Consider the following 21,516-nt stretch of genomic DNA (forward strand, 5'->3'; position numbering starts at 1 on the left):
TAGTCATGCATATCTTGGGTACGATTGGTGCAAAGTTTTCTGGCTTTCATTTAAAGGAATAGGCTGCAAGAAATTCAGAGCGCGTGCTCTGTGAGGGGTGGTCGCACCTTGGAGGCAGGTGGCTTTTGGGATGATAATGTTTTGGCATTATAATGAGCAAAGTTCACTGGAGTACAGCATTTTGTCAGAAACAGGACAGGCAATTAGCTCAGGGCAGAAAATGTGCAGCTGACTGGTCTTGGTGTGCACAAGAACAATCGGGTCCCCACCTAGTCACAGAGCCCAGCCGCGGTGTCTCCACGCCGCTCTGCGCTCCGTGCTGTTCCTTAGAGTCAGCACATCAGGTTCCCCCGGTGTGATAACATCTCAGGTTGGAGGCCTAGGGAACATTTTGTTAGCACAGCTACACTGCACCCTGGAAACTTCTTCAATGCTGTACCTGTTAAAACATGAATATTGGTTTAATTTTCAAGTCACCTTAGCGTATTAATCCTCATAATCCACCCCATGACTATAGTCACTCAAGCTTCACGACATTTGGAATATATCGGGTGTATCACATATGTTCTTGTGGTGAGGATTATCGAGTATATGTATATCTCATAGGTATGATAATACAAAGTTTAACATACAAAGTAATTTTTAGCATAAAACATAATGCAGTGAGTATTAACAAAACTACAACAGGGTGAAGCATCTTGTTGAAGATTCCTGTGTCAGTTGTCATCCATCCAAACAAAGTGTCCCAGCAGCAGTGTTTTTCATCTTTCTTTCCTCTTTCCATCACTCGATGTATGTCTTCTATATCATGATGGACAATAATCAGAGTCCTTTGTCCATTTTCTCGAACTCATTTCATCAACTGCTTCAAAGCTTCATGTAACAGTAATTTCTTCACCAGTGTAAGGTTCATTCCAATAGGAGTAGACAGCAGATCATGAAGTAGAACATAATTGGATGTAATAAGTTGTTAAGAGGTGACAGGAGCTGAGTAACTAAAATCACATCCTAGAATCTTGGTAAAGTTACAGACACAAACATTGGAGTCATTACTTGCACTTACAGTAATATTATCTATGACTATAGAATCACAGTGGGTTCTCATGCAAACAGCCTATCCCAATATATACAAGTAGTTTCAGGGGTTTCATTAGAGTGTATCTCAAAGTGACAAATGTTTTGTTCAGTGTCAAGAACAAATGTCTTGGGCTTCAAGCGTGTCACTTTCACAGATGAAGCCTTTTTGTTCTTGCACAATACATGCATTTACATCAATTGTTTACCAAATTGTTTACCACTTTCCTCCCTTTTGATGGGCCCATACTTTATGCTCCTTAGGATAAAGTATAGTTCCATGATGACTGAGTCCTAATGCAATGATTGGATATACATTGTATACTGTAGCATTGCTTATTAAGGCAATATTTTATCACTTTCTGCATAATGGGTAAAGTTGACTAATTGCCACCATGCTTGAAAATCCTTTTCAAATTCTGAAGCATTATCCCAAATCAATTTTCAGATTTCAGTGGATAAGGTTCCTCCTTCTCCCTCTCTAATAACAGCTGCTGCTACAGACTGTATCCATAACTGCACTTGGATGCAGCTCAAGGCAAGGGAAGTATTACCTTGGGTTTTCCTAAGGGCATTTACAATTAATTGATGATCATTTTCTTCAGTTTGTTCCCAATGGGGTAAAATGTCTGATAAAAGCCATTGACTTGCTCCTAAGGCCGATAAGGATGCATTCCAATTTCCTTAGGTCGTCTGTAGTAGCAGTTATTCAGCTCATTAGGACCTCAGCATCAATGCTATTTAATATACCTAATCCTGTTCCCAATAACCCAGTTGTATCCCGTGTCATGCGCCAAGACTTTTTCAGAGAACATCCGTGTAACCATGCTATCCAGCCAGTGTATGCAGTTCTCAAAAAGGTGGTACATTTTGAGTTGATTTATGAAATATTAATGCACAACTATAGCTCTATCCTTTTTAGAGACCAGCTAAGTTGAAGAGTTGCAGTGTTGCAACACTTGCACTGTATCGTGACAATGCATGGTCCAAGGGTCGTTATGAGATGTCATGGTGAAACACCTCACCTCCATGCACAGCCACAGTAGCTAAGTTTAAGTTTTCCCTGATGGCAAGTGTTCCCATAATCCAGTGTATTTAACATGGGCTTGGGACCACGGCCATGCTGGGTCTTTTTGGCTATGAACCAAAGGGGATTGCATTAATGTCAGGGTAAAGCATAGCATTATCAATCCAAACTGCTGATTTGTCATTCTCCAGCTGTCCACACGCAGTTCACTCGGGATTCCTGTGAACACAAAAGGAAAGAAAACGTGCTCGGTTGTATTCAACCGGCAGGGTTAGAAAGAGGGTGAAATCCACCAGGTGCAGATCTGGTGTACTTTTCCTGAACAATCTATATAAGTATATGCAGCACTGACTAACACTTCTGCCCTGGTTAATTTTTGTTCTTCTGGCAGCCAGAATGAAATTTTTGTAGTGGGGCATTGTTTTTCCACATCGTCGATTCCTGTGAATTTAACCCTGCATTGACCAGGTGTTATGCCCAGGGTTTGTGCTGTCTCATGGGTAATTACTGACATTTGGGCTCAGGTATCAATGAGAATGTTTACCAATATTTTGGGGTCCAATGGGAAGGCAATGGTAGGGTAAGAGTATTCAGCAGAGAGCCATTAAATTGCTAATACCTGCCAAGCAGGGTGGCTTGCTCCCTTCCCCGAGGATAGGAGTATTGTTGTTGATACTCTGCCTTGTCAGGTGGGCTTGGTGCAGGAGGTTTGCTTTCCTTGTGGGCTGGGACTTTTCCAGTTAGGCAGCTCTCCTCACTGGGATTATTTTTGTTAACCAGAGATTGGACTAATATACGGAGATCCTCCATAGAGACACCACGCAAGATTGGTCGGGGTACACCCAAAGCCATGGCCGTACGCCACCACTCAGTCCGTTCTTTATGATGTTTGAATGTCTCTTTGAAGTTGGGATATTTGGGGTTTTGAGTGTGGGTTTGGCGCGCTCGCCAGGAATGATCTGGGGGCTTAGTATGGGACAAACTAATCCAGCCCATTCGGCGTGCATAGTTATCTATATCTTGTACAAATTCACTCCAGGTGGGAATGGGGGAGTACGGATTTCGCCTACGACCACGATCACCATCCCTACGAGCAGCTTGTATGCGACCCTGGGTATTTGATACAAACATCTTAAGACCGTCAGGGAGTCCACGGATAAGAGGGGTTAATCGGGCTGGGTTGATAGGAGCCAACATTGGGGATTTCCTAAATTCATCTCTTTCATATATTGCCTGAATGCAGGCTGCTTTCTGTACTGCGACAGCCAGGTCAGAATAGCTTGTGGCTCTAATTTCCAGGGGTTCCCCTCTCTCCTGAGGATCTATACCCCCCGCCCAGTATGCAGCTCGTGCAGTTAAGGAGTAATTATGGTCTCCTGGTGTGGTGGTTAAAAATACTCCTGGTCCCCAAAAGCCTCTTGCTTCTTCCTCACTCAACATAATTTGGTCTCCTCCTTCAAGAGAAACTCGCCACACATACTTGACTTCTGATTCTCCTGACCGCCTTGAGAACTTCTCCTGTATTTTTATCAGCTCTGCTGGTGACCATGGGATCGTTCGCACTGTAGTGCGGATCTCAACTCCATCATCAATGGTGGTCTCAGTTTTAACCGAAGGTCTCATGGAAATCGATTGAGGTTCAAAATTGGCAGTCTTTTTGGCCTCCTTATCACTGTCAAACCAAAAATCACCATTCCAGCTTTCAGGGTCTGCACTATGCATTAATCTATGAACCTGCTTAACTGGAGCAGAAGGCTTTATTTTATTTAACAGGTGATTATACTTATTCAGTAATTGTTTAAGACGATTATTCTCATTCAAAAGTTTATTATTCTCATTCAAAAGTTTATCCACACTAATTCCTAATGTTTTTCCCATCTCCCTTTCAGAGGCCAATGATGACTTTAACGCCTCATTTTCTGATTTCAAAGCCATGTATTCCACATCAGAAATTAGTTTGGGAGCAGGAGTTTCCTTAGCTCCTTGCTGAGCAGAAGACAAACCGGCTCCTAACACCTCACAAACTACACCTTTACATTTTCCCACTCCGATCTTTTGTGCAGCCTGACACTGCTTAATGCTTTCTACCAATTTCTCTCCTCCTTTCCAAAAATTTTGAGCCCATTCCCTCGCAACCTGGGAAGGAGCACATTCATATTTTTGCAGCAGTTTATCCATGGCAATCCTTCTGATTACGCCAATTTTTCTGTTGCGTTAAAGGGGTGACCAGTTAGTCCTTACAAGTCCTGCCGCGTTCAGAGTATCGAGTTACCCTGATGATGGACTCACAAGTAATGCAGCACACCCTCACTTGAGTCACGTTCCATGAACCACCACTTTCAGAGTTTGGTCGTGTTCAATGAGAACTGTCACAGCTACAGCTGTCACAATGCGATCTAGTGCAGTTTATTACAGCAACAGGTACACAGGTTCTTTGGCTTGCCAGTGATAAAAATTCACTGTCTGCAAAGCACACTCAAATGCCAGAAGTATGAGTAACACAGGGTGGCTATTAACACATTAAAAAGCACAAAGACCTTATAAAGATTTCTAAGTTTCCCAGGGAGGCACTCGGTGTGACCAAGTGTCCAAATCTTACCCAGAGGTGTTCCAGTGCGGGGGAAGAGAGGCTCAGCCCGTCGACTGATCCAAGAAGTCAGAAGGTATCCTTCGTGATGGTATCTTCCCTGACATCCCCTTCCGCTTAAGCCAATTTATATTATTTTCTGTCATTTAGGTGGAGTTTGAGTCATGCATATCTTGGGTATGATTGGTGCAAAGTTTTCTGCCTTTCATTTAAAGGAATAGGCTGTGAGAAATTCAGAGCGCGTGCTCTGTGAGGGGTGGTCGCACCTTGGAGGCGGGTGGCTTTTGGGATGGAGGTGTGTTTTGGCATTATAATGATATTATAATGAGCAAAGTTCACTGGAGTACAGCATTTTGTCAAAGCCATGGCAGGTGGTTGGCTCAGGGCAGCTGGTTGGTCTCGGTGTGCACAAGAACAATCGGGACCCCACCTGGTCACAGAGCCCAGCCGCGGTGTCTCCACACCGCTCTGCGCTCCGTGCTGTTCCTTAGAGTCAGCACACCAGGTTCCCCTGGTGTGATAACATCTCAGGTTGGAGGCCTAGGGAACATTTTGTTAGCACAGCTACACTGCACCCTGGAAACTTCTTCAATGCTGTACCTTTTCTTTAAAATGTGAGTATCGGTTTAATTTTCGAGTCCCCCTAGGGAAATATTCTGCAGCTTTGAACAACGTGAACTTGTAGTGATGATCTAGATACTTGTCGGTGAAGGAGGCATTTTGCATTAAGTTTCAGATTTTGTAACTCAGGTCAGCAATGAATATTTACTTTTGGATTTGTGAATGATAGTTTATGGTGTTCCCAATCCAACCTGCTTTCTCTGCCCTACTGCCAGTGTTTGGCACCTTTGTGGAGCTGCTGGAACAGCAACAAGTAAAAGGAGCTGTGGTTCACAACCCTGTGCACAGCTTTGAAATGAGCAGTGCTTTGGGTGCATGGGGTGAGGAGATTCAGGTGGTGCCTAGACTATATGCTGATCTGCTGTGTAAGGGAGCAGTTTTGGGTGAATGAAATAAATATGCATTTTAGCTGTGGAGCTATTGCTAGGACGTCTGTCATCCTAAATTAGACCATAGTCAGCACAAAGTTCAGACATAATTTTTAAGTTATTTGACTGCTTTGAGATATAGGTTATGCCTTTGTAGTATTTGGTGTTTTGTAACAGTATTGCCTGATTCACATCCCTTGCAAAATCATTTATTTCAAAATCTTTATTAGCTGACTCCCTTCTGGCTTGCAAGGCAGCCCCATGAGCAGTTATTTCAGCAAAGCTGGGAGAAGGTGCAGGATTAAGAAGAAACAGGGCGAAAGAGAGACTGGAAATATCCTTTCCTGATGCTGCTGCCAAATATGCTATAATGCAAGGACAGGTACTGTTAGTCCTTAAATGTTTCCCTGAGGATGTTGAGGTGAATTTTCCAGAAGAGTTGAAGTTATCTAGGGTATGACTCCTTAGTGCTTTTTCAGGCAGATCTGAGCTGCTGAGAACTTGGTCTACTTTGAGGCCAGGGTTAATGGGCCCTATCTTTGTGATACTGAACGCCACCACGAGAACATGATTTCTGCTCAAATCAGAGCAATAGTGGAGATGACTTACATAGACAGGTGTAGAGCAGAAGTGAAGAAATATTTTAAAATCACATCGTTGATCAAAAACTGCTGAACAAATATATAACATTACCACATATACTTTATTCTTAATGATGCATAGAAAAAATTACTTTTTTTAGATACTTACTCTGCCTGTATGAGAGCAACTGTGTTGACCAGCCTGCTAGGAACTGAGGTAAGATGTGAGATCTAAAAGTGTGCTATCATGCTGAGAGCCATCCTGAAACACTTACACATAGAATGTGTAACTCCAGTACCATACAAGAAACTTTTGGGGGGACTGGGAATATTTAGGTAGTGAATGTATATGCTAGTACATGAAGAGTACAGATAGACCTCGTGCGTCTGCCAGCCTTGAGGAGCTCTGTGCTGGTTCCCAGTCTGACACAGACAGGAAAAGCCTGAGCTGTACCTTCTGTCAGCATGGGTGGGCCTTACGGAGGAAGGGGTCACACCGTGGCACTAGCTAAGCACAGTGGTACGTCGCATATCAAAGATGTGACTCTCCAGTACTTCTCCTCTACACAGTCATTAGGAGATGAAGGCAGTCTCACAGAGGCGGCTGTGTTTGTTCAAGACATTCTGTGATGACTGTAAGGTGAAAAAGATTGCAACCTCAACCTTTTTGTTAGTTTTTTTTTAGGGGGTTGAAAAATAGGTAAAAATACATGTCTCTTCCCTGCAAGAGTTGTGCTAACACACTGGACTATTTCCTTTTCAGTAGAAAGATACCTCTAGGAAAGTGGCCTGTGTTTTACCTGCTGCTGCTGTGCCACGGGCTGCTCCGTCACTTACCTCACCTGTGATTGCATGACAGTGACTGTCTCTTTTCCTTTCTTTTTTTTCTCCTTCTATCTCCCCAGGACCCAGATGGGATCAGCCTGTACTACTGGTCCCTGTTTGATGGACATGCTGGCTCAGGAGCAGCAGTGGTCGCTTCCAAACTGCTGCAGCACCATATCCTGGAACAGCTGCAGGAGATCGTGGATATCCTGAGGAACACGGCCGTCCTCCCACCCACCTGCCTGGGAGAGGAGCCTGACAACCCGGCCACCAACAGCAGGACACTGACACGGGCAGCCTCCCTGCGTGGCGGCGTGGGGGCCCCAGGCTCACCCAGCACACCTCCAACACGCTTCTTCACCGAGAAGAAGATCCCGCATGAGTGCCTGGTTATTGGGGCTATAGAAAGTGCATTCAAGGAAATGGTACGTGCGTCTTTGGGTTTTATCCACATGGCCTGGATAAAATGAACTTTAAGGGATTTTTTTTTCAATTTCTTTTCCCTAGTTAAATAATCCTGTTCATACATGGATGGGATTTAAGAGCCTCAACAGTTTAACTGGTACATCTCTGTGAGGCACGGAACTGTTTCTCTCCCTTTGTTAGAGCTGCTGCCAGGCTTGCTAGCAGTCAAACAGGAGCAACATCCTAAATCCCAGGTAGCGCCATGACCACATCATTATTGGTTTACTCTGCTAGAAAGACTCTGAGAAGTTTGTTGTTCTTTCTTTCATCTTTCCTTTTTTTTTCTTTCTTTCTAATCTTAAAAATTAGCGTTGCCTCATAGTAGCACATTCAGCATTGGCTGTTGTCCATCAGGCTACACATATGGACATGTGCCTTGGAAAGCCTCATTGCCCTATGGGAGCAGCAGCAAAGGCACCTCAGCATCCCTTGCACTGCAGACGCTTGCATGTATTGCCCACAGCTGCACAAAAATGAGTCCTAAAATCACATCAGGGACATGGATGAGAGCCAATTTCCTTGACCTGATGACCTGCAGTTCACTGGGGTTGCTCATAAGGCAGTGTCTGTGGGGAGAGAGTGTGTTCAGCTCTTGGGTGAGGTTGGCTGGGAGTGGGTGAGTGGGGCATGAAGTAAGTTCTTACCACCCACTTTGACTCGTGTACAGCAAGGATATCTGAGAAGAAATCATGACCCTGTGCAAACAGAATATCCTCCAATTTCCCCATGGAAGGCTGTGTTTTCTCTTTGAGCTTCTGTAATTGATATAACTGCTATGCACTTTCCCCCTCAGTTCTTCACAGTCTTAAAAATAATTCCTGTCAGTCAGAGTAGAGGCTTGGTCTGCCAGCAAGTACACGTGGGATAAGGTCTTGGGAGATGTCTTCTTTCTCTCTCTCTCTCTCTCTGCCTCTTTTTTGAGCAGAAGGTTTTTGAACTAATGAGCATCTCCCAGATGTTTTATTTGTTGTCTGGAGAGAAGTACAAAGGCAGGATTCAATCATAGCTTTTCCTGACATATGTGAATTTTGTTTAGTACATGCATCTAATTAGAGACTGCAGTTGTTATTACAAAGTGGTGTTTCACTTTGAATTCTGAATAGCAGTTATCTTGCTGGATTGCCAGGGATGTGCAGGGAAACACATCCTCCAACTGGCTCTGGACAGCATCATCCAACTTTTAGGTGAGTATGTGCAGGAGTGAGACCCACAGCCAAGGTTTTGGCATCAGACAGTGTGGGGCACGTGAGCAGATGAGTGCACTGCAGCTACTGAGCTAAGTTTCTGCTAGCTGAAAGGAAAGAGGAAGACGTGAAAACCTCCTGCCAGTTTAGCGTGCCCCCTTCAGAAAGAGCTGCCTGCCCACCATACCCTAGCCAGGGATTTTTCTTACAGCATTTTTCCTTGAGCAGTGGAAAAGCTGTAATACAGTAGAAATTTAGAAACCCTGGATAATTTATTACAGATGTGATGGCTGGGTATTCCACATGCAGACCATAGTAATCTGTCCTCCCTTTTTCTAAACTGAAGCCCAGAGTATCTCATTTTCCTCCCTGTGCCTTTGGTCAGGTACCTTAAATCCCCCTTTTACTTTGACTCCAACTGTGGCTCTCACAATGCAATACAACCCTGGCATTATCTTTTACTTAAAAGGAAGTCTTATAAAAAAGTCAGATTAAGAAAAGCATTAGATAATTATATATACTTCAAACTCTAGGTGGTGTCTTGTAATCACAGTCAGGTTAGGCAAAGGACCATTTTCTTTTGCACGAATGTCTGTGTTCATAAGGTCAGTACTACTCAGTCTCAGCTGTACCTGCAATGATTTGTCTTCATCCCACTTCTCCCTAACTTCCTGCTTGTTTATACTCTTAGCAGGCTTTGGGCCTCTCCTCCATAGTACATTGTTTATCTGGTCCTGTTTTGTATTGGAACATCATGGATGTTGTTGAGTTAGTTCAGTGCAGCGGAGACTTGCATCATTTCCAGGGGCTCAGCGCCAGCAGGGTGTATCATTTTACCTGGCACTTGGGGAAAGCTCATGTTCCTGGACACGTAGGCAGGCTTCTCGGTATTGTTTCCTGAAAAACCTAGCACTGCAAAGGAACCCTTTGAACCCAACACAAATGCTGGGTAGATCTTGTTCCTTTTTTGTTTATTTAATTCTTTATTAAGTAACAGTCCAGCCTGCCAGGTTGGTCTAGTGAGGGTTTTGTCCCCTTTTCCTGGGAGACTTTTTCTGCATGCCACTGCTTTTTTCCCTGATGTCCTTATGAATCCTAGTTAAGCTCTCCCTCTTCTGGCCTTGAGTAACAAACAAAATGCAATTGATTTATATCAAATGGCTTTTTAAAATTATTTTTCTTTGTCAGGTGTGATTTTCTTTTGGACAGTGCTCATCTTACAGCTACGTGCACCAAAACACTGCGGGAAGCTGCTACACACTAAGTTATTGCCTAACTTGGAAATCTAAGCAATTAAGATTTCCACTTTTTGAAGTACTTCTAGATAGTGTTCTCTGTGTTGAAACTGAGATTAGCAAGTTGCTGTGAGGTGTTTGCTGGTAATTTACTCTCCTGTTTAAAATAATAATAATAACGATAATTCTCAGTGTCAGTAACTGTCAGTGACCACAATTACTTCAGTTAAGTGGAAATAAATTAGCTCAACTTCTGAAGGTGTAGTAAATCAAATCCTGTAATAATCATCTCTTGGGTGTTGAGATATGCATTTAGAGATTCAGTTTTAGGAACCAGGAGGGTACTTGCAAGTGCTCTTCAGTTCTAGATAGAAGCATCAAACTATAATCCCTTCCCTGAATTTAACCTTGTATGTTGGAGTGCAGTTTTTTAAATCTATTTTAGTCTTGTGAGAGAAGGCATGTATTTCACACTGAACCCTATTTAATTTTGGACAGGAAAAAACGGCACAGAACTGGGCTGCATGATTTATCAGAAGGTGTATGTTTGTGTTTATTCTTTTTCTGTGTCCACGCTTCCAAGTCCATGCTTTTTCTTCTTTATCGAAATGTGTTTGACTCACGTGAAATCTAGACAGATGCTTTTAGAAAATGCTTCAAATGAAAATGGCACCAATCTTGAGAGCAGCATATGTTGTATGGTTTTCTTTTGGAAAAAAATCCTCTGGTTAAATAGCCAAAAAGGAATAGGAAATAGAAGTAGGGAAGCTTGCAACAGTGGTACAGGCTTTTTGATGCGTTTTTGATAGAGCTAAAGCAATTTAAGGAGTTAATTTTGACTTTTTGCCCTCTGAAACGTGGTCTTTTATTTTTATTTTTTAACAGCCATTATATAGGCTCTGTGCAGGGAGTAAAGCTCCTTGCTGTCCTAGCAAGATGAAGGTCCTGGAGGACCTACAGTGAGGACGTATGTAGATGACAAGTAGTTTTGTTAGTAGTTATTGCAGTGTAATAACTAGCTGAAATGCTGGTACTGCGATTTGATGAGTTTACCTACCTCTGTTTTCAAGATGCCAAATTTAATTTGGCACCAGATAGGGCTGGCACTTGCTTTCTGCACCACCACGTTTGCAGCTTTCTTACTCTCTCCCCTCGCCTCTGCAGCACGCCAGCAGCCTGCATGTGCGAGCCTGCATCAGCTGTGTCCAACACATGCTGCTGGAAGAAGGGGGAAAGAAAAAGGGGGGTCCCACAGCACCCCCAGACCACCGGCCCATACTGTGCTCGCAGACACCCGAGCCCCTCCACCAGCTCTCCACGAGGTGGCACGAGCAAGCCGCCGTGAGCCTCCGACTGAGCAAACCATACGGGCTTCATGGCGTAATCTTCCTTTGTTTTTTTTTTTTTTTTTTTTTTTTTTTTTTTTTTTTTTTGCAAGAGATTGTGAAGTAGCATGATGAACCAGTGCTTTTGCTCTGGGAAGCTCAGGTCTGAGCTGCAGGATGCACCTTCACTTAGGATGACCCCCTGAGTGGTCCAGGCAGTGGCGATGGTCTGTCCCAGGGCTCACACTGCACCCTCAGGCTGCTTCTGTAATCAGCAGAGCAGTGACCACAGTTCTCCATCACCCTCTGGAAACACACCTCACAGCACTTCAGTGTCCTCTGGAGGCTTGGCTCCATCCTCCCCTTTGTGCCATCCCCTGGGGGGCCAGGTATGAGGCAACCCCGAGGGCACCCTGCTCCTAACTGCTCCCCTCCCTAAAAAGAGGAGCAGAGCACAGATTAAATTATCTGCTTCCTTGGCACTAAATGATTGCCTTTTGCACAGAGGATACAGAATTTTTTTTATTTTAAACAATTTCATAGCTAAAAGAGGGGTGTTGTCCCAGCTACTAATGAACTCTCTATTTCTTCGTCCTTTGTTCTCCAGCCTGCAGTTCATATCTGATTTCTACTTGGTGAGTGAAGTTTTCCAGCTCCATCGGGGTCTGGGAGTGTGCCACGTGCTGCCCCTTGGACTGAGCAAGGCATCATTTGATTCAGCTCAGTTTTGCTCAGCTCTTCCCCAGCAAGCAGATTGCTGTGTAGAGATAAGTTGCATCCTCCAGAAAAGAGGGGAGGGGGAAAAAAAAAAAAAAAGAAAAAAAAAAGTTGCTCTGAAATCTTTCTGCAGGTGGGAAATTAGGAAAGCTTTGCATGTGCTTGGGCTTTGTCTGGAATGAGCCCCTTTACACCTCTAAGGGCTTCAGGGGGTTCTTGAGTTTCTGCCCCTCTTTGTGCTGTACTACTTTCCAAGAAGCACTGTTACAAAGTATTTCATTAAAAGCCAATATCTCTACATCAGAATGAGTTAGTGGCAGTCGTGGGCTTTATTTTGTTTTACCTTTTTCCCTCAAATTTTGTTGATATGCAGGAAACCTTCTCCTTCAGTACACAGATCTAGTTTAAGTCAAGGAAACTCTACGAATGAGGCCCTAAGGATTATCCATCTTCCCTCTCATAATAAATGCTTCTGAGTTCTGCTTATTGAAAGAAATAAATTTTAATTTAGGTATCCTAGCACTTGTGAAGTGTACGTGTGACAGGGCTGAAGCCAGGTGAGGAATTGTACTTTGTTTCAAGGTCTCAGAGGATACCCTGAGCAGCAGAGATGAAGGTATTTTAAAATTCCTGGCAGTGCCTGGAAAATCCACTGTAGTATTTGTAAGTTTAAATTATTTTGATGGTTAGAAACGTCTGCTTCCTTTGAACTGTTCTTTTCAGCTTAATTTAAAAATATATAGGAACCACGGGGAGGAAAAATCAGCTTCTCTATGGCCAGATTAGATAAAGTGGCATTTGCAAGCAGCCCATGTCTGTGACCAAAGGCGCTGCAAGATTTGATTTTAGCTTTGAGGTGTTTTCCTCCTGGTCCTCAGCACCAAAAAAGCAAACAACCAACCCAATAACAACAGCGTTCCCCCCCCCCCAACAATCCATCCTTGAATGGACTTGCAAGAGCTGCAGCAAAGCCGGCTGCCTGCAGGGAAGCAGCGTGCAGTGCAGTTCCCGTGCGCAGCGGGCGATGGCCTCCTTGGGTAGCGCTGCACATCTCTTGCTGTCCCCGCCGCCCGCCCCATGGCACAAATGGGATCAGGCTGCGTGCACGTCAGGAATAGCATTATTTGTGACAGGCGCTATTAGAAATGGGAGCCCTCCCTGCCCAGCTCGCTCGGGACAGCAGCCGAGCACTGCCGAGCATCCCCACCACTCCTGCCCCCCGGTCACCTCCCTCTCTGGAAATTTGCAGGAAACAAAGAATGGTCCCAGCCTGCTTCGGCGCTGCAGGTTTTCAATCAAATTGCAGCTGTCATGGCTAGCATTTGTTGTGGTGCTTTTCTTTGGATAAATTTAGCTCTAAAATAAAGCTCTAAATCCCATACCCCAAGGCGTGGACAATTTGAGCTGTTTGTTGCTCAGTGCAAATATGAAAATGAAGTAGAGCACACACAGAGGCAAATATATTCATAATAAAAAATGCATACAAGTAGGCAGGGTTTAGCTGGAAAGATCTGCCAGCATTTGCAACAGCCACATTAAATGATGATCCCTGTCTGAATCCAGTACCAGAGAAAGACCAGTTTGAAGTTGGGCTTGATTCTGGACTCGGGAGAGGAGGGTAGGTTGTAACATGCTGGGTTATTACCACAAGACAAACTAAGAGGCAGCAGAATGAGTTCATTGGCATATAATTCAATTTTTGTTTAAAATGTACGGAGTACTAGGAAGCAGCTCGTTTACCCGTTGTTGTTTTTTTTTTTTTATAATCTCCAGTCTTTCTTGGGATAATGTATATTTCTGAGCTTGACTGACTGTCAGTGACAGATGTGACTTGTGTTCTCCACATCTATCAATATATCTATTATATATATTAATATATATAATTTATTAAACTCAGAATCAGTTGGAAATTAAACACAGGAAAAACTGCTTGGGTAGGTACTTACCTCCCTACATTTGCACCCAGGCATGTGCATAAATTAAACCTTTCCAGGGCCTCATAAAAGTGGTGAGATAAGACAGCCGTAAATACTATGGTTCATCCTGCAGGTCTGTGAGTGCCTGGTATCTTTCAGTAAATGCTGTTCTATTGACCTTTTGTTTGTTTCCCTTAACAAGTTTAGCATCCCTCCCTTCTGTGTTTCTGAAGGGTAGCTCTGTGGCATGAATGTGTCTTGCTGCTGTTTGTAAAGGTGTACGCTCCACAACCCTAGCCTCCTGTTTGGAGAGCAGGTAGTTATTCATGTCAGAGCTAGGTCTCATTAATTATTTGCTGTCTATGTAAAGTGCTCTCCAATTATACCACCAGGTACCTGTTGTGAAGTTACATTTATCTTTGCCTCCATTGTGTTTTTTCCATAGTAAAATCTCTTGCATCCCTCAGCCTTGCCATTTATTCCTTGATGTGTGATGTTTTACAATCTCCTGTCCTGATTTTTTCTCAGCTTTGTATCATAAGTAGTAGGTACTCTAAGACTTCTCATTCTTTTCCATGAGCATGTGGCCTAAGCTGTAACCATAAGGAAAGCCAGTGGGACTTGCAGTTTAAGGAAGACCGTAACCTTTTAGAGAAGTCTTCATTTTCCAAAACATTAATTGCAGTGCTCTCTTTATACATTTTTCTTCTCTTCTCCCACAGGATTTGCAAATAGAACGAGAGAGGACCGTGTATAATATTTCTGGTGGCTGCACAGCCCTTGTGGTGGTGTATTTATTGGGGAAGCTGTACGTGGCAAATGCTGGTGATAGCAGGTAAGTGAGTGTGATGTCTCCCCAACTTTCACCTCCAAACTCCCAAGATCTGTCATTACTGATTTCTTTAGTGGCAACTGCCATCACAAGAGGATTCTGTTTTTTTGGCTGGACTCTTGACAGTTCTCCCCAAAATTAATGCAAAAGGCAGCAATAGGTTTCCAGTATCTAATTGAGTGGTGGATGCACTCAGGTAGGTCGACTTTTTCAGTTCCTTGTTATTGTTTCTGAATGAGCTGATGGCTGCAGGGAGGTGGAAAGTCACTAAAGAGCCATTGAAACAGATGTTGGACGTGCAATAGAATTGACATGCAGTTCAACGTGTGTTGAACACTGACAGGGGGACTGCATCTGGAACAGCTGGTGGGGCTGGACTGCTTCGATAGAAAGTCTGGTGGCCCCTGTCCATAGGCCTAGCCTTGGCAAACCACCTGACACCATCTGATCTATCAAGATTTCAATATAATTGACAGTAATCATCTGTAAACAAATAGCTTGTAGTCCTTCAGTGGAAGAGGAGGGGAGGGAGGGGGGCTATCACTGTTTTTTTACTGTGACCTCTTCTGACTTGTGTACTCGGCCATTTCTCAGAACTGAAAGCTGTAGTTCAAGAGTTGTCACTTTGTTTTAGTTAGAAGTTGGATGCTTTAAATCTCGTGAATGAAAAGCTGCTGCTTTGTCTTCTAAGTCAGCTAAAACTAGAAGCATACTTTCCCTCTCTATTGTTCTGTGGCCACAGCACTGCCAGAGAGAGAGAACAACTGTTCTTGCAAGGCTTCAGACCTTCACGTATTTCTTCTGGCAGCTCTCTGCACAAGCAGGCCAGGCAGAGTAGTTCTCCACAGGACAGAGTCTGCAGTTGGGTCCAGCTAGTTAGCAGCTGAATAACTAAAGTCTGTGCAGGTACTGAGTCATGTCTTTCGATGAAGACTGCTACAGTTACGCATTCATGTTTTTTTGAGTTTTGAGTGCTGACAGTTCATGCTCGTATTGCGTACAGCCATGTATTTACAGAGACAGCACTCAAGAGCAAAGTGTTCTGTAACAAACCAAATATTTTTTATTGCCTCTGGCTGCTTTAAAATGTGTCAGAGGTAAGACAAATCCATTGTGCATAAAGTTGCTATTCTTTTTTTGTTGGTGATTGTTTTTAATATGATGAATTTGCTGAATAAAATTGTAAATTGCTCAACGAGTTCCTCCTGACAAGTGCCAAATTTGAATCTCCTTTTCCCATCAAACGGCAAATGAGTCCTCACAGAGGGTGGCTGCAGACACATTTGAGTAGACCACCTATCTGCTCATCAGAACCATTAGCTGCACTACACTTTAGCTCACTTCCATTAAATTAAAAATAATCATGTTTTCCTATGCTTCTATCCATTGAAGTAAAGTTGAGTCTCTTGCATCGAGTTAGCTGAATTGCTGTATTGTCTCTTAACTGTGTGGTATAAAACTGGTCTGTTTCTGAGTAGCTGAGGTCTTGATTCTTAAGTAATTGGCTGCTTCCAGTTCCCCAGGGTTCTTCCTCTGCTCCCCAAGAGCAGTCTCAGTTCCCTTCTTACCTCTTGGTACTCATGGGAAGAAACTCCTATTGATGGTCATCGTGAGGTGGTTCCAGTGTCCTCTGCAGTTAAAACTTCTGAGACTTCAGAAAGCTTTGAATGTTCATTAAGCCCATCCAAAACATCTCTTTTAGAAAAAAGGGAACGGGAAGGGAAAGGAAACCACTGGCGAGGCTTTGAACTAGGACTGAAGTTTTTCTACTCATTTCTCAGATCCTGCAGGTAACAGAGTCGCTTCAGATCAAAAACAGTTCATTTTTCCACCCTCCAAATGGACCTCACAGAAACATTCCTCATGCTGAGGAGAATTCCCTGGACTCCCAAAATTGGCCTGTTTCTAGATTTTCTAGCTGAAGAAACTATATTCAATAAAAGCTTTTAAATGTAGGAGACTGTTTGATCTTTCCCACTACTTCCCATGCTTCAGAAAGAGAGTTTGCAGTTGTCTGTGAAACATCCAAGTTGCTTATCATCTCTGAAATGACATTTTAGGACTAGAAAAGCAGCTCTGAGCTTGTCTGCCTACTGCCAGAGTGCACAGTGCATTATTGTATTTTTAAGAGCCCAGTCGTGCAGCCAAGCTCTTATTCTTGTTAGTGGAAAAATATGTGCATTTTTGCTGTCTCATGCCTTGCGTGGTCAACTTTGTATTTTGTACAGATACAAATGAGGGCAGCGATAAATATTATGAGGAAACTACTAAACAAAATATTTATATACTCTTGAGGAGAAGAGTGGGTTTTGTTTTTTTCCCCAAACAGGGGACTTTGTGCTTTCTGCTTTTGGAAGCACATGCCAAAACCCTCCATTCTTCGGTGGAGTCAGTTTCTTTGAGTTCACCTACTCATTTGTGCCTCTTCTCAGTCCTCATTCTCCTACCTTCTTCACTCCCACACTGGAAGAAAAAAAACAACTGCAAATAAATCAAGCTACATTTCCAACAGACTTGTCTATGAGAGGAGATTTCATGTTGCAGGGGTGAGAAATGAACATTTTGAGTTTACGCAAAACTCATTTATACCGCTTCTGCCCAGAAGAGGGTTTGGTCTTTTAATTCCAGGCAATTTCAAAACAGCAGAAGCTTATAAAGGTGGGTTTTGAACAGCTTCTGCTGTCACAGGACCAAGGTACATACAACAAACTGTTACTATCACAATGAGACTAAGGAAACGCCAAGTGTGAGACCTGAATAATAATGTGCTATGTGGTGCCAGCTATACCTCAGACTTATGTCTGTGGTATTCAGTTTAACCACTAAAGCTTCTCAAATCTAATCATTTCATGCCACGTACCCTGGCACTGTTGTATAGCAGCTGTCCTTTTGTAGCTGATGTGTAATTACATCATGAAAAGACTTTAATTACCATATTACTAAATTACCAGCCAGCAATCCTTTCAGGTTCAGCCCTAGCTCACTTCTGTAGGGACTATTAGGCTTCTCCAAGCTGAACACTTCTGGTTGGTGTAAAAGGGAGAAAAATTGTGCTAATTGTACGTTTTGTTATGAACTATTGTTGAGCTTGATGTTATGGCATCACTAATGTCAATGATATAATTAAACTTCTGCTAACGACGCAATCACAGTTCTGTAATAATTATATGTTAACTGCACATGATACCAGAACCCTACTAAAAATGAGGTGATGTCTTCAGAGCCTGATAAAAACAACTTGGAGGGAGCCACTTTCATTCTCTAATGGCTTGCTGATCATTCTTGAACTCTGCCATAAATATACCTACTTGTACAGTCAAAATTCATGTCTGAATATTGGCCAAAGCTTTTTAATGCCTCTCTTTCTCTTTCCCCCTCTCAATGGTTAACACTGTCCATGCAAGATTGTTTAGGTAGGGACTGACAGTGCTGTAGTCAGCTATCTGATCTATAGTGCCTTTTTAGTGAGCACTGGTACTTTGCTTACCAATTTGATAGATATGCTGTGGACTCTCTGAATAGCTGTTTTTTTATTTTTTATTTTTAATAATGAGTAGTAAATCTCTACTCATCCTTTTAAGTAGTATTGTTCAGTTTTATATTGCTAAAGTGACTTTTACTTCTAAACTGCCATAACACGCCTTGTTAATCTCGGTTCTTTTTAGTTTTATGTTCTTTATTACTATGTTTTTTTATGGCTAGTGATGAAGCAGTAGTAAAACAAGGACTTAAAATGTTTTTACTGATTACTGCCCATTACTGTATAGCCTCACGCAACATAACATTTGCCCAATATCATTCCAATGACTCTAATGCGATATGATCATATTAACTATCTTTGGCACAAGCGTTCTTCTGGCTTTCATGTTGTCTGGTTAAGGAGCTGCTCAGAGACTGCAGGCACTGCCATTTTATGCTGTGTTTGGAGCCACTTAGGTAGGCAGTGCTTTTATCATTGTATAAGATGCAGAACATCACAAGTTGATCTGACTTTTCCATAGGGCCTGAAACACTCGCTAAATCTGCAAATGAGTTCTTGGGCTTTTTTGATATATTGGCATAAGATGGCATCAAAGCAAAGAGCCTGATGTTTCGGAGGCTTCATAGACTTGCGGGGTCGCTGGATTTTTTGCTTTGTTTCATCAGCTTGTTGTTGTTCTGTTTTGTTTTGTTTTGTTTTCTTTTTCTTTTTTTCTTCTTTTTATAATTTTTTTGCTTCCTTGCTTTTTGCTCCCCTGTGCTCATCTTTTCAGGGTATATTCAACATATATTCTCATGTCCAGAACATATTTCCTCCTCCTTTTTGCAATTGTAGAACTAATGCTAAGGCATTTGGGATAGCTAAATGATATGAGCTCACTGAATAGATGGTTTTCCATGTGGCTGCAGGTTAAACAACTTCATTGCAGCTTCTGTTGCCCAGATGTGTATTTAACACTGACTTCTCGCAATGCACTATAATAGTAAATCAAAAGTGGAATTCTACCGTGTTTACTGTTTCCATTCTTTCCAGATTTACTGCTTGTGTTGAATCTCACTACATTTATAGCTCTTCTGTGTCATGATGTTTGTTAGCTGCTTCTTTCATAAGTAGTTCTCGTTGAAGGGAGTAAAATTTGGGGAATCGTGGTTTTATGAAGTTAACGAGTGAAGCATGGAAGCAGCAATATATTTGTTGGCTGACACGGTAGCTTAACTAGAATTTTTGAGAAATCAGAACTGAAGATTCTGACCCATTTTTGTGGCTCATGTTATTTGACCTCTTCCTCAAGGCAGTTCAGCAGGGTGATTTTTGCCAGAAGCTCTAACATTATTTAAGGGTGGAAGCCAAGCAATGTTCAAGTCTATTATTATTGTAGAGTTGATTTGCTTTTGTCTTTGGTTTACAGCATCTTTTAAAAAACTTTAATTTTAAGATTTTTTCAGATTTTTCTTAACTAGCCATTTTCTAATCTAAATTGTGTATCTTTTTCTTTAAACTCTTTTATCTCCTTACATCTGTGTCTGCATAAACAATGATTGTGTTTCGTCTTTAGAGGTCTCTGGAGGAAAGGAAAGACAACTCAGTTACTGCACTTCTTCAATCTGCAGTATTTGGAGCAGCATTCTTATTCCTGTCTCCCCCTAAAAGTGAGACAAGAGGAACTGCAAATCTGAGCCATGCACAGGGTCCGTCCTTTTGCCATGATGACACTTCCTCCACCTTTGAAAATTCTTATTGCTCCAAATCCTCAAGTGGTGCCTCCTCTGAGGCGAGAGCAACACCTACAGACCATGTTTTGGCCAAGCTGCATGCACTTCCTCTTTTTAGATGATAATTAATTCTTTGGCGAAATCACTCAAAAATAATAAGTGCTTAGTCTTCCCAGGGCAACAGACAACCTCTGCTTGGTCTGCTCAGGAGGCTGTGAAGTGGAGAGGGACTGGATTCAAAACAAAGCGAGTCTCTCCCACGCACATTCTCCTTCACTGACTGCAGTTTGGTAGGTGGAGAAGTCTGATTCTGCTGCTGAGCAGAAAATGCTGGAAAAGAGCGTGACATCTTAGTCAGACCCAGAAGATAGGGCCAAGTAGCATCTCACTGTTTCCCCAGCTTCTCTTCCTTTCTGCAGGGCCTGCAAGTCAGGCTTCCAAACACTTCTGCTTCCCTTCTGCCACTTGGCCTCCTTCCAAGGAGAAGTAAGAGCACAGGATTCACAGGAATAGCGGTGACCTCGGATCATCTTGCAGAATTTTGTGTCGGGTGAAGCTTTTGGAGGCACTTCAGGAAACACTTTATCAAAGGTGTGGAGAAAAAGTGTTGGATCAGAAATAAGTTGTTGCACTCAAAGTGCAGTGACGGGAGAGAGCATTTTCTAACGACGCGGTGGATGATGAGTTCCAAAGCACTGGCACATCCTCTCCAGCACTGACTTGGCAGAAATGATTAATTTGGCAGTCAGTGTTCATAGGCTTTTGAAGACCAAAAAAAAAAAAAAAAATCCTTCTTCTTCTCCAAACTCTTGTTTTTTCTGGGAGAGAGTATGCCTTAGCAATGTCTATGGCAACCTAGCAGGTGTTGAAGCCATTGTAAACAGTTACTATGTGTGGTACATTCAGTCAGGTCTTCGACCCAAACCACACAGATACCTTCTGTGCATGAAGTCTTTATATTTCAGATTATGAGGAAGAACAGAAATTTTTGCTATTCAAATTCTCTCAGTAAGCTGCAAAGCCACAGTTCGTTGGTATTACTTTTCAGGAGCAATGGATTCTATAAATTGCCATCCTCCTTGTTTTTTTTCAGCCTTTTGAAAAGCAAAACAACAAACACTAACTAACCAAGCCAGACAAAAACAAACAAACAAACAAACAAAACAGTAAAAATTCCCTGTTTGCTGACTTCTATAGGTGCATATTAGCACTAATCAAGGACAAAATTCACACTGTAATAACATCCTCACATGTATTTTGTGCGTGTAGCCTGTAGAGCTTATAATCTCTGAGGTAAACTGAGAAAAGGGTGCTGAGGCATAATTTTAACCACTCTTTTACTGGTACCATGCTGATGCATAAAGAGCCTGTGATTTTGAGTCCAGGCAGCCTGTGATGTAAGAAGTACAGTGGAATCCATACGTCCCAGCACACGGAGCTGAGCTCAGAAATGTCTTTATAATCTGTGCCTTTTTAGTTGACCAGAGAGAGACCAGTGGGTTATTCATTGCAGTGTTACAGGGCCTGCACCAAGGCATGCCAAGCAGGCTGGCCACCTTGCATCTC

General features: G+C 42.7%; 1 protein-coding gene across 1 annotated transcript in view; it reads left to right on the top strand.

Moving 5' to 3' along the window:
* Positions 1-21,516, top strand: part of PPM1H (protein phosphatase, Mg2+/Mn2+ dependent 1H) — a 138,444-nt gene that overhangs the window by 70,934 nt on the left and 45,994 nt on the right. The window contains exons 3-4 of the mRNA XM_082780066.1: positions 7,164-7,508; positions 14,648-14,760. Coding sequence (XP_082636192.1) covers positions 7,164-7,508; positions 14,648-14,760 — 458 coding nt within the window. The remainder of the gene's footprint in view (positions 1-7,163; positions 7,509-14,647; positions 14,761-21,516) is intronic.

The sequence above is a fragment of the Aythya marila genome, assembly GCF_965140915.1.
Source record: "Aythya marila genome assembly, chromosome: 1".
In the NCBI taxonomy this organism is placed as follows: Eukaryota; Metazoa; Chordata; class Aves; order Anseriformes; family Anatidae; genus Aythya; species Aythya marila.